The sequence below is a fragment of the Magnolia sinica genome, chromosome 14 (assembly GCF_029962835.1).
Source record: "Magnolia sinica isolate HGM2019 chromosome 14, MsV1, whole genome shotgun sequence".
Classification (NCBI taxonomy): domain Eukaryota; kingdom Viridiplantae; phylum Streptophyta; class Magnoliopsida; order Magnoliales; family Magnoliaceae; genus Magnolia; species Magnolia sinica.
This window is the reverse complement of record NC_080586.1, coordinates 42,616,320-42,629,507: the sequence shown is the minus strand read 5'-3', so window position 1 is coordinate 42,629,507 and position 13,188 is coordinate 42,616,320. Positions and strand designations below refer to the sequence as shown.

The window sequence follows — 13,188 nt, the reverse complement described above, 5'->3', positions numbered from 1 at the left end:
CAAACCCCACCATTGGGGAAGATGTCCAATCTCAGGCAGGTGGTCAGGAGGTTAGACCAAGGAATGGAGGCAGCCAAGGAGTTGGTCATGGGCGCGCACTTGTGCACCCACCCCGCGAGGGACATCATGACCAATATGACCCAGATGCGTAGCTCCTCAAGGGAGTTAGAGTAGATGCCCCTATGTTTGATGGCCACTTGGATTCTAAAGCCTTTTTAGATTGGTTGGTGGATATGGACCACTATTTTGAGTGGTCTGACATGTCGGATGCTCGACTGAAGCTTGTGGGCCAAGCAAAGAGGTTTTGGGCGACGGTAGAGCGAAAGAAAGAAAGAGCGAGGGAACTCCCAATAGTTCATTGGGGAGAAATGAAAGAAACACTTAAAGAGAAGTACCTCCCTTTCTCTTATCACTTGCGGTTGGTTGAGGAGTGGCAGTCTCTTCGACAGGGTTTCATGAGTGTTGTTGACTACATTGAGAAGTTTGAAGAGCACTTGACCTGCTGCGAGGTTGATGAGGAACCTGTACTCACCCTTGTTCGTTTTAAAACTGGCCTCCGTCCTGACATTAGGAGAGAATTGCTCGCCAAAGATATAAACACTATTGAGCAGTTGTATCAAGTAGTGTTACACATCGAGCAATACCTTGAGGCATCTGTGGGAAGGTGATTTGACTTTCGCGATTCTAGTGCTAAGGCCAACCCCTCTGGGGCTAAACCTAACACCGAGTACCAGAACAAACCTTCCAATAGTTTTCAACCCAGGCCTAAGGATGATAAGGGTAAAGAAATTGTCGGGTTTAGCTCACGTGGAAGTGGAGCAACTAAGTGTTTTAGGTGTCAGGAGTTTGGTCACTTTGCCTACCAGTGCGGCACGAGAGAGGGCACCAAAGTATTCCTTATTGATGGGCAAGTAGAAGTAGTGCCCCCAGAGAGTGACGGTGAGGAGGAAGAATATGAGCCAGTAGAAACCCCTAATGATGATGAAGAGGGGGCGTAAGAGTCTGCGACCCTCACAGTTGTGCATTGCATCTTTGCTCAAGCTAAGAATATTGATGATTGGCGTCGTGATATGATCTTCTATACTTACGCAAAGTGTGGAGAAAAGAGCTGTAAGATGATCGTGGATAGTGGTAGTTGTGCCAACGTGGCATCGACTAGCACTGTGAGCCGTTTGGGCTTAAAGCTGGAAGCCCATCCTCTACCCTATAGAGTCCCCTGAGTTGATGAAACTTCCATTCCAGTCTCGCACCATTGTCTTGTTCCGATCCAGTTTGAGTCATATAAAGACACACTTTGGTGTGGTGTTGTTCCCATGGATGTTGGCCATATCATTCTAAGTAGACCATGACTCTATGATAGGGATGTTACCATATTTGGTCATTTAAATATGTGTACATTCTGGTTCGAAGGCAAGAAGGTCAAGCTAAATCTACTGCCACCCAAGGACATTACTGGAAAGGAGTCCACCACACAGAGTGGTGTGAACGGCTCAAAAGAATTGAAGGAGTCGAAGTCTAAGTCTAAACCTCTCCATATTCTGAATGCCAAAGACTTTGAGCGAGAAACGGAGACGGACTCGATGGTATACGCCCTTTTGGCTAGGGAGAGTGTATCAGAGGCTAGTGTTGAGTTACCCACCGATGCCATTTAGATGGTGCATGAGTTTCGTAATGTCTTTACTGATGATCTACCAAATGAGCTTCCCCCTATGAGGGATATACAACATGCCATTGATTTAATCCCTGGGGCGACTCTACCAAACCTCTCGCATTACAGAATGAACCTAAAGGAGTATGCTGAGTTGAAGAGGTAGATTGACGAGCTCCTAGAGAAGGGTTTCATTCGAGAGAGCATGAGCCCGTGTGCCGTGCCCGCCCTTCTTACATGTAAGAAGGATGACACATGGAGGAAATGTGTTGATAGTAGGGCCATCAACAAAATCACAGTCAAGTATCGGTTTCCCATACCGCGTCTTGATGATATGTTGGATATGATGGCCAATGCTACTATCTTCTTAAAAATTGACCTCAAAAGTGGTTATCACCAAATCTGTGTACGCCCTGGTGATGAGTGGAAGACGGCCTTCAAGACAAAGGATGAGCTATACGAGTGGCTAGTTATGCCTTTTGGGTTAACTACCGCCCCAAGCACTTTCATGCGTGTGATTACCCAAGTGTTGAGGCCCTTCATGGAGAAGTTCTTGGTCGTATACTTTGATGATATCTAGATTTATAGCATGACCAAGGGGCAACACCTCAACCAGTTGAGGCAGGTTTGTGAGATCTTTAGGGCCGAGAAGTTGTACGCCAACCTAAAGAAGTGTGCATTTTTATCTAGTAGTCTAATCTTCTTAAGTTTTATTGTGTCAGCTGAGGGCATATCAGCGGATCCTGAGAAGGTCAAGGCCATCGTCAATTAGCCTGAACCCCGCAATATTCATGAGGTGCGTAGCTTTCACGGCTTAACCACTATCTATAGGCGGTTCATTCGAGGTTTCAGTTCCATTATGGCTCCCATCACGGATTGCGTAAAAAGGGGAGAGTTTCAATGGACAAAGGCAGCCTTGAGGGCCTTCAAAGAGATAAAGGTCAAGATGACCGAAGCTCCAGTCATGCGACTTTCAGATTTTTCAAAAGCTTTTGAAGTTGCATGTTACACGTCAGGAGTCCGCATAGGAGGAGTACTTGGTCAGGAAGGGCACCCTGTCGCCTTTTTTTAGTGAGAAACTGAATGAGGCGAAACAAAGATATTCCACCTATGACAAGGAATTCTATGCGGCAGTGCAATCACTGCGCCATTGGCGTCATTACCTATTGCTGTAAGAATTCGTATTATTCTCAGATCATGAGGCCTTGAGATATCTGAACTCTCAGAAGAAATTAAACCCTAGGCATGCCAAGTGGGTTCAATTCCTTCAAGAGTACACTTTTGTGCTTAAATACAAGGTCGGCGTAAAGAATAAGCCTGCCGACGCGTTGAGTCGTCGAGTCGCATTATTCCACTCCATGAGCGTCGAAGTTACGGGCCTCAAGCGTATTAAAGAAGATTATTCTGAGTGTCTAGATTTTGGAGTTGTGTACGGAGCTAGCAGTGAGTATTTGATTTTAGATGGATATTTGTTTAGGAGTGACCGCTTGTGCATACCACGCACCTCCCTCCACGATTTTCTTGTTTGGGAGTTGCATTCAAGAAGGGTCGCAGGTCATTTCGGTCGAGACAAGACCATTACCATAGTAAAGGATAGGTTTCATTGGCCAAGCCTCAAGCGAGACGTGGTCAAAATTATAGGGCAATGTCGTACTTGTCAATTGGCAAAGCAAAAGAAACAAAATACGGGATTATGCACACCTTTGCTAGTTCCATTCATCCCTTGGCAAGACATTAGTATGGACTTTGTGCTTGGACTTCCCAAGACTATCCAGAAACACGATTCCATATTTATTGTCGTGGACTGTTTTTCTGAAATGGCCCACTTCATTCCTTGTTCTAAGACCTCCGATGCATCTCATGTTGCCAAGTTGTTCTTTAGTGAGGTCGTCAAACTGCATGGGTTACCAAAAACCATAGTGTCTGACCGTGACGTGTGATTCATAAGTTACTTTTGGAAGACACTATGACACATGATGCTAGGCTCCAATTTTCTTCTGCCTACCACCCTCAGACCGATGGTCAGACTGAGGTGGTTAATAGCAGCCTAGGGAGTTTGCTCAGTTTAAATACCAGGACATGGGATGCCGTATTACCCATAGCCGAGTTTGCATTCAATAGTTCTGTCAATAGGCCCACAAGTCTAAGTCCTTTTGAAGTCGTTACTGGTTACAAGCCTAGGAAGCCTATTGATCTTGTCCCTATATCATTGTCCCATAGGCCATCAGAGTTTGCAGAGTCTTTTGCACATCACATCCATTCATTACATTAAGAAATCAGGCGAAAGATCACTACTAGTAATGAACATTACAAAATTTCTGCAGACCAACATAAACATTTCAAGGAATTCAATGTAGGGGACTCTGTGATGGTCTGCATTAGGCTCGAGTAGTATCCTCAGGGGGCTGTTCGTAAATTACACGCGCGTAGCGCTGGACCCTTCAAAATTATAAAATGAAACAGTCTTAATGCGTATATGGTAGATCTTCCACCTTCCATGGGAATTAGTTCCACATTCAATGTGGAGGATCTAGTTGTTTTTCAGGGGACCCCTAATATTTTGTCCGGCCCTTCGCCCACCCATCCTGATTTCCCATATCCGTCCCTTGATACATGGCCTCTTCTTGACTTTTCTTCCCAGCCTTTACTTCCCATACCTAACCTTCACACACCCAGAGAGGAAATAGAGGATATTCTGGACCATCAGATAGTTTCAACATCGGATGGCGGGTTTCAGAAGTACCTGGTTAAATGGAAGTCACGCCCAGCTTCAGACAACATGTGGCTCATTGACGAGGAGCTTCAGAGACTTGATCTTGACATCTTGGAGAGGTTCAGGAGCTTTGTTTCGCCAGTGGCGAAATCTTCACAGTTGGGAAGAGTTGATGGGGACATCATGCGCACATGCACGCGCACGCCGCCCCCTTACGCACATACGTAAGGAGAAGGAAGACCCCACCGTCGATCTGGATTGATGACGACGTCCAGGGAGGGCCTCCTAGCTAGAAGACGGAGTTTTGGTTTGTTGGAGTGGGCCCGATAGTCAAGCCCATCATGGGATCTCATGATCGTGGCCTACTAGTCTGATTAATTTCATATTTTAGGTTTTGCTTATTAATGTCATTTAAAGTATCATGGACGGTTTAGATTTCTTTGATTAGTTTTTATTTTTTTTTACTTCATTGCTAAGTAATAGGTTGCGCACATGACACGAGTTTTGGGGTATAGGGTTTTCTTGTAAATAGGCATCCCTTGTAGGTTTTTTTTTTTTCTCATTGAAGCTTAATAAAAATTCTGCGTTTTTCTACTCCTCCGAGTTCTCGAATTGTGTCAATCCAATTGGGTGCGAAGCCCTCCCTTCATCGAAGGGCTAACTACCATGGTGCGAAGCTACATCAATCTCGATTTGCTCTCATCTTCCTATTTCTCATCTCCTACCACCATCTGCGCTTCAAATCTGTCCTTTATTGCAACAGTTTTCCTCTTTACAGTAGAATTCCAGATTCTGGCCCTGCAGGAGGGCTAAAACTTCGGCGGAGCACCACACATAGACCGCGCATCTGATCGACACAAAACTTAGGGGTTTTGAAGCCCTCCCTTGGCTGACCAGAGCCAAGAAGGCGCTTTCCGCGTTCGGAGCCCCCTCGCACGTGCGGCTAGACCCCTGCGCATGTACGACAGGCCTGGCCCGTTGTCCGCACGCGGGGACTATCTGCAGGTTCAAATTTCCGCCTATTTTACTCCCCTCATACTCATTCTCCCTAACCCTAACCCTAGATTGCATTACTTTCAATTTATTTGCCCCTTTTCTTACCCTAGGGTTCTCCGAATTGAAATTGGTGAATCCTTTGAATTAGGGACTTATTGCTGTGCATGTGTGGATGATTTTTACTTCCCTTTGAGTATCGTTTGGGCCATAATTTTACTAATCCAGCCCTAGCCTGTGTAAGCCTGGACCCGCACAGATTCCCCTTGCTTGAATATTTGAACTTTTGTGTGGGATGTGGAATTTTATGTGATTGTTTCTGAATTAGTATAATCTAAGGCATGAGATCTTGCATATCATATTTAATTTTTCATGTCTTGAATCAACATGAACATGAGTGCATGGCATGGTATGTGTAATGATGTATGAAGGTGGCTCGTGAGATCATAAAGTGACAGAGGTTGTTTGTGTGGTCCAAGACGATGCTCGAGTGGAGCAAGAAAGAGGGCTTTGAAGCAGTGACTTATGAGCTAGAAAGTGTTCTGAAGCATTGGCTTTTGCTGTTGAGGTCTCGGGTAGCCTGACGCGACTCATCGAATGATTCGAGAAGAAGGCGACTATCTAGCCTGAGAGTCGTGTAGTTCGGAATGAATTGACAAGCTTGACAAGTGTTAATCCTGGAAAAGCGAGTCGAGCACCTCGTAAATGCCCTCGGGAATCTAGTAGACCAACGTTTGATACATGTACCCAAGATGCCATCGGGATAAGTTGGTGCACGGGAGGCAAGCGCCCAAGTTGTGCACAGGCATAGTGACATAGCGTGCGTAGGGAGGGAACAGGCCGTGCACGGGCACAATGGCATAGATTGCGCAGGTAGTGCCCATAACGTGCACAAGCAACTCATTTACTTGGTTGTTTTAAGGTCTTCCGAAGGTGAGAAATCCAGTAGCTTCTCTCATTGTCTCGAGGGCATCCATAGGCCTGGACGAGCTCCAGTAGCAAGACTAGCCATCCAGGATGGCAATGCAATCCATGCAGGTGCAAATGGGACGAACAACACGTCAAGCAAGGGTATCGGTGATATTTCTAATAGGTTCGAGTTTGCCTTGTTCTAAGTTCATTTAACCTTTTATTCATTGCTTATAATTGGTCTTGACTTGGAATAGGATTCTTCCAGTGTCAACACTAGATATGATGATTAACTGCGTCGGGTATGGAAACGCCCCTACTTGACCCAATCCACTACTATGAGCAACTGGCACTTCTTCAAGGTGGGAAATCCCATTGCTATTGTCGGCCTTCTCTCTCCATTTCATTTCTCTACGCTTAAATTAAAGAGGGGATAAAACTTGACCGGATAGCTCACTAGACTTGAATTTGAATCTAGAAAGTCAGGGTTTGTGTCGACCCATTTCCCATATGGGTTGGGTTTAGGTTTTGTTTTGTCAACCCAAAAACAATTTTGAGTTCAGGCTTGTTGGGTTGGACCTAATGGGTTATGAATATGATCAAGTGCTCACATAGGATGGATTATTAGGTGTTACACTGTTACTTTTGTACTCCACTCGTGATGGGTGACTTTGAGCTTATTGATTTAGATTATATTCATGGTTGTAATTTGGATTATAGTAGGGGTTTGCTTCTATACTAATTTTATATTTTTATATATTTTTTAATACAAAATCACAATATATATATTTTTAATATGTTCATACTTTTTAAATGTGTTAGGTGGTTTGGGTGTGGGGTGATCCATTTATGGATGTATTTGGCTAGGATTGAGATTTTTTACCCGTTTAATAAATGGGTAGTCTTTGGGTTGGACCCATCCTTGTTATGAGTGGAACCCAATCCCACTCGAACCGAACTCGACCCGATGCATTGCCACTCAAGGTGTTCCATATCTGTTACGATACGTCCGTAAAGGCCAATACGTATAAGTAATGGCCATGACCACTACGCAATACGGGGGGTGAAACGAGGCAATTGGTTTTTTTTGGACCGTATCGGCCGTTACGGGGCACATGGCCACTTATTTTCTATTTAAATCCATTTTTCTCCGCATTTTTTTTTTCCACTTTTCTTATTCCAAAAGTTCTCCTACATTTTGCAACATATTTCAATCATTGTTACTATAATTTTTAAGATTAAAACCATAGATTGAAGTGATTTGAGCAAATAGAAGCTCCGAGGGCCTTTAAAAATAAAATAAAATTAAAAAGTAGTATTTGTACCTCTTTTTTTATTTATAGTTTTAATGCTTAATTGTGATGTGTAAATATTCGATAAATATAACCATGTTCACAAATTCACTAAACGGCCCGATACAACACTCTCACCAAAAGAGTAGACCGTTACACTAGCATAAATATGTTCAAAACAAAAAATAAATGCATATTTGGAATATTTACATTATTTTGGATTTTCTAGATTTATTTATTTATTTATTATTATTATTTTTTTTGGGCAAAAAAACTTTTCAATCGTTACAGGGATCGCAACGGTTGTTATGCCCTTGTATTGGCCGTTATGGCCGATGCCTGTATCAGTAATAGTGGTGACTGTTACGGCTACCGTTACCGATACGCAATACATTGTTGCCACTCCTAAGAGAGGTTCTCTCTCTCTCTCTTACTTTCCACAAGGGATCTCCCTCTTTTACTTCGATGCTGGATTTCTTTTTCTCACTTCACCTTTAATCATGTGCAGTAGAATCCACTGCACCCCCTTACTTTTTGTGCTAGCAGCATCCACCTTGTTTATATGGTCATAAAATCCACACTGGTGGATTTAGTGTGGGCAAATGCTTTTAGGTCTACTTTAGAAAGGTTTCTCAGACATGAGATCCTCTTGGGTGCAATGGCATTAGCAGTAACGGTGGAAAAGAGGCAGCTTCTTCCTATACTGTGCATGCTTAGCTCTTATCGAGCTTCCACTCAACTGATAATCTAGGAAGTCTGTAGCCTCTCACACGTGGTAGGTAGGGGTGACACTGTGGCAGTGGGCCACTGCTGCTTGACCCAGCCCAACTGTTGATTGGGCTTGAACCTATTGGCCAGGCAAGGTTCAGCCCTGGTTATGTAAGGCCTGATAAATTTTGGCATGCGCTTGGGCTTGGGTAATTTTACCCTGACCTGTCTAGCGTAGCCAGGCCTAACTGAATATATATTTATATATTCTGTTATACAAATATGTTGTTTCAATCATTAGTTAGACAATACATGCATCTTGGATGTAGGCTGTTTGTTTTCATTCTCTAGATGTCTATTTCTTGGTGCATGTGTGGCCACCTGGAACATTCATAATGGGAACCAGTGAATAGGGATTAGATCAAATTTTTGGGCTAGGCGTTTTTTTCCTGCTCGGACCTTTGGGCCATATCGTGTTGTGCTGGCCGGTCAAACTTGCCCCTTGTCATCCCTAGTGGCAGAGGCTGAGAACCTCCGGTCTGTATTAGAGCATCTTCGCCACTAAAAAAGGGGGCATTCCCTGATTAGTGCAAAGTTGACAACCCAGCTTATATGGCATCATGACAGGGCCTCTACTCACTCCACTCCAAAAGTACAGCAGCTGCAGCTGCTGTCATTTGGCCCCCGAGTAATTAACAAGCCTTAGGAAGGTGTGCCTGCTTGTTTTAACTGGGAACCGCCCATATGACTTGAGCCTACTATGACCATGTTGTTGAGTTGGAACCTGAAGAACCCTGGCCTACCATGTTAGGGAAAATGAAGACACCAGTGTCCCTTCTTGGTTGGATCTGCAAGAAATCCCCTTCCCTAATACATGCCCATGCAATGAAATCTTTCCTGGTTAAGGAAGACTTCTCTCCTAGTACCTAGTAGAGGCCGCAGCCTGGCAATCCATCATAAACGACTCAGGTGTTGCAATATGGGTGGACCTCATTCTTTAGAGGCTCCATTGCCTTCGATGTTTTATGATTTGATGTCCCACTATGTATCACACCTTGGGGAGACAAGTACCATGGGCAAAGTTTGAAAGAATGATGGAATTTCTTAGTGGAACTTTAGGAGATACTAAAAGACTCATGATTACGCAGTTTAACATTTCAGAAAAGACATGCATAATTGTTTTCCATTATTTAGGGGACAACTATCTGTTTTCAGCCGTGATGCAATTAGAGCATCCTCTTAAGAGATCACAAAGGGCATCTTCTTGACACAAATAGCTGTGCTGGCATCCTATCCTCCTCTCTATATTTTTTTACTGTGCTTAGAGTAGCATCTTTCCCTGCAAAATTCCTCAATGGAGTAAAAGGGATCCATGGTAGAATCCAAGCCATGTCCTCTTCACAAAGGAGAACCCCTCATTACCATAAATAGGCATAATGGTGTTTTTGCTGAGAAGAGTCTCTTTTGAAAAAATAGGGGATATTTCCTTGTGGCCAACCAAGAACATGATGGTGTAAAATGCTAGGGAGAAGGTCTGCTTGCTTATGAATTGCAACAGGTCTCTCCTTACCCCTGTACGGGAATGACTGCAGGGATGCATCCGTCCTCACTGAACATCTTGTTCTGCATTCTCTAACCATGAGTCATCAGTTAGGGTGCAAACCATATACACTCCTAACAACATAACCGTGCCTACACCATGTTTCTAACCAGAACGGAACAGAGTGCAAACCATTGCACATCATTAATCGTAGTGTTAACACACTCAGACTCACATCAGAGATGCAGTCTCTGCACCCAACCCAGAACACATGGCCGTTCTTGTATGTCAGAAGCTCTAATCAGAGCATATGTATTAGGGTGCAAACCATTTCCATCTCTCTGGATATGAATAAGAATATCATTATCAGGACCTTGACTATAGAAGCCCCGAAACATAATGGTGTTCCACTACTGGGCCGTGGGGTTAACCCCAAGTGTCGTGCTGGTAATCTTGCTACCCCCAGGCCATTGGCTGTGCATCCTTGAACATGATGGTGTTCCATAAACACCTTAAAGGGGTCTGGTCTACAACATCCTAATGCCTTTGCTCAGAAGGCATCCCATTCGAAGGGGCCCTTTTGCTTTTCTTTTCATCCTTCATGATCTATGTTATAGTTGCACAAAGTGTGAAGCTAAGCAGCAACAGATTTGGGTGTGGGAGATGGGAAGCATCTATTCAAAATGCTATTGAGGATAAACAGCTAGGAAGCGGGGGTGCAAGTCTGAAGTGCAATTCAAAGCATGAGTGTATCCTGGTTGGAAGAGTCATGTAGCTAAGAATTCTATCTACTCTCATGAAGTGGAGTTGTGACAATTGTCTTCTTCTTTCGGCCCCATTTATAACCCTAACCATGCAACTGCTATGTCTGTGAATCTGACCATGTAGCTGTGCATTGATCAGTGCCTAAATCCGAACCCCATTATATTCAGAGGGCCAACTTGTGTATTCTCAGACACTAGGCAAAATTGTGCTCAATTACCACTTGACTGCATCCAACTCCTGATAGTCAACACTCTTTGTAGCCTATGTCCTAACCCAGGTGCAACCTTAGTCGCAGGGACTTAACTAGGTGCTGCTCCTGCTTTTGACTGTCACTCCGGCTCCTCCTTTCTACCTAGTCTACATTTTTGAAAGAGACGCTTCCTTGCTCCCGCACCCAAATTTGTTGCTGCTTGAGCAAAAGTATAAGTGAACACCTTTTTTTTTTCTGTGCGTGTAAATATATATATGGGCATGATGCTGCACACAAGTGGACATGTGGACATGTGCAGCTTAGCAAAAAGTCAGTTAAATTCTGGGAAAGGATCCAATGGTAAATGATAGTTTCCAAGTTACCAAGCACTCAAATCTCCATACATGACATATGGGATCCAGGCCGTTCATCTCTTGGACCTTAGTATGGGTCATATGTACCAGAGGTTAGACTGATCCAGTGGTCAAGCCACTGATTGGATGCTTTCTGCCCATTCAATGGCAAATTATAGTTGTGTGTTTTACCAACTGCCTTCTTCTGATCTTCAAAAATCTTCTGAAATTCTACAATCAGTAACTAGAATCATGTGGCTGGTGGTAGTTTTGGGGCATGCCCCATCCATGTTGGACGTGATAGATGGACAATCCAAATGTTGTGTACATGTGGACCACACATGGAGATTGAGTGCCTGTAAGGCTGTAACTAGTAAGGTATAGCACCATATCCTTTTCTCTCAGATTATACTTATGATTAGATAAGATACCGTTTCATCTTTAATGTTGTTTCCCTATCCCCTGTCGGGATATTTCAAAGTTTTTTTTAATTTTAATTTTATTTTTTATTTTGGATTTACTTGTTCTCAGCCGTTTCCTTTTTGGATTTATTTTGGACACAACGGAATACTGATTCCAATGCTTCTGTTGGAAGATTGAGGGATCTGTTGATGAGGAGTCCACAAAGTCTGATGAGGAGTATGAGGATCTCGCCATGCGTGACGGACAAGAAAATGGTTACTGGTCAGATGATGAGGAGGAGCTGCCATTGCCAGGCAATCCAGCAGATAAGTACTCTCAGAATCTCAATCTCTTCCTAAAAACAAGCGACGAGCGTATGTTGTGTTCTTACTCCTCTCTGTTATCTGATGAGAGGAACCAGCAAGGAAGCATGACACTGGCAGAGGATGGTAGGATGAGGAAACATTCACTTAGGGACCCACGGTTCCAGGGGCGTTCCCAAAGCATTCCACCATTGGGTAAGTATGGGTCATTGTTCAACAACGGGCCCATACTTACAGGAGCACCTCAGAGGTAGCAGTTTGAGGTATTTTTTGTGTAGAGCTCTTGGAATTTGAGGCGAGATGTGGAATTGGTTAGTTCTTTTTTCTTTTCTTTTCTTTTTTTTCTCTGCTGCTGCTTTTTTTGCCCTATACAAGTGAATGTGAATGCTCAGGAACGAAGACTTCTCAGATTTTTCGTTTTGTTTTCTTTTGCCCTACGTGTGACTCCCCTCTCTCCACTCGTGTGTGTGGAAAACATACCACTCAATTCTGTGTGAGAAAAATAGAAATGCTTCTGGCTTTGGCCTTTGATTTAAGTTCCGCGGTCTTTGAAGCAGCTTTACTGAGTTCATCAAATGAGTTTTCACATTTTTGCCTTCAGAAAGTTGAGTCATCTGTCCCACAGTGGAATCAAGGAATAGGTGGACAATCCTATGGTTTGTAGAAGTGGACTGATAGTTTGTTGATCTAGATCATTGGTTACTGGGGCCGCACGGTAGATGCTCATCCACCCAACTGTTTCTCTTTTCTTTTCCTTTTCCTTTTTTTTTTTTCTTCCTTTGGGACCATCTTGTCTTTTCAGTTTGTGGCTTGCAAATGGACAGTTAGTAGAGATACTATTGAGGTCCGTAATTTCACATTCAGTTGAAAAAATTGCTGCATGCTGGTGGATAGGGTACCAATAGTCTGGATAACTGAATCATGGGAGGATGGTTTGAATTTTTGGGCACTACTGCTTGTATCCTGTTATCTGATGCTTAGTTGGTGGCTTACGAAATACAGATAGGTGAGGTGAGATGTTGTGAACTTGTAATGGTCCGTGTTCAATGGAAAGTAGTCCAATGATCAAAGGATGGGATCTTTCAATATGAGAGACTTTTGAGGCATCCCAATCTATGGGGTGCCCATGAAATCGGTGGTTTTGATCAGTGAAACATGGCTGCACATGCTGAATCCTGCAATTTCCGAGCCATCAATGTGGACTGTTGCTGTGTGTGTATATATATATATATATATATAAATTTTTCTAACACACGCGCACACACCCCCACACACTCATGCCGTAGTGGGATTTCTCCACCTATGGACGCTCGAACCCTTGACCGGGTGTTGAAACTCCTGAGAGTCTACCA

The 13,188-nt window shown here is 43.6% G+C and overlaps 1 protein-coding gene across 2 annotated transcripts in view; it reads left to right on the top strand.

The window, feature by feature from the left end:
- Nucleotides 1-12,392, top strand: part of LOC131224847 (P-loop NTPase domain-containing protein LPA1 homolog 2-like) — a 79,139-nt gene extending 66,747 nt beyond the window's left edge. Inside the window, exon 8 of one of the 2 annotated variants that reach the window (XR_009161195.1) lies at nucleotides 11,707-11,844. Coding sequence is in view for 1 of the 2 variants with exons in the window: in XM_058220270.1 (XP_058076253.1) it covers nucleotides 11,707-12,090 (384 nt within the window). In the remaining variant the exon portion in view is untranslated. Of the gene's footprint in view, nucleotides 1-11,706 lie in introns of both variants that reach the window. The other variant, XM_058220270.1, reaches the window with a different exon arrangement.
- Nucleotides 12,393-13,188: the final 796 nt, after the last annotated feature.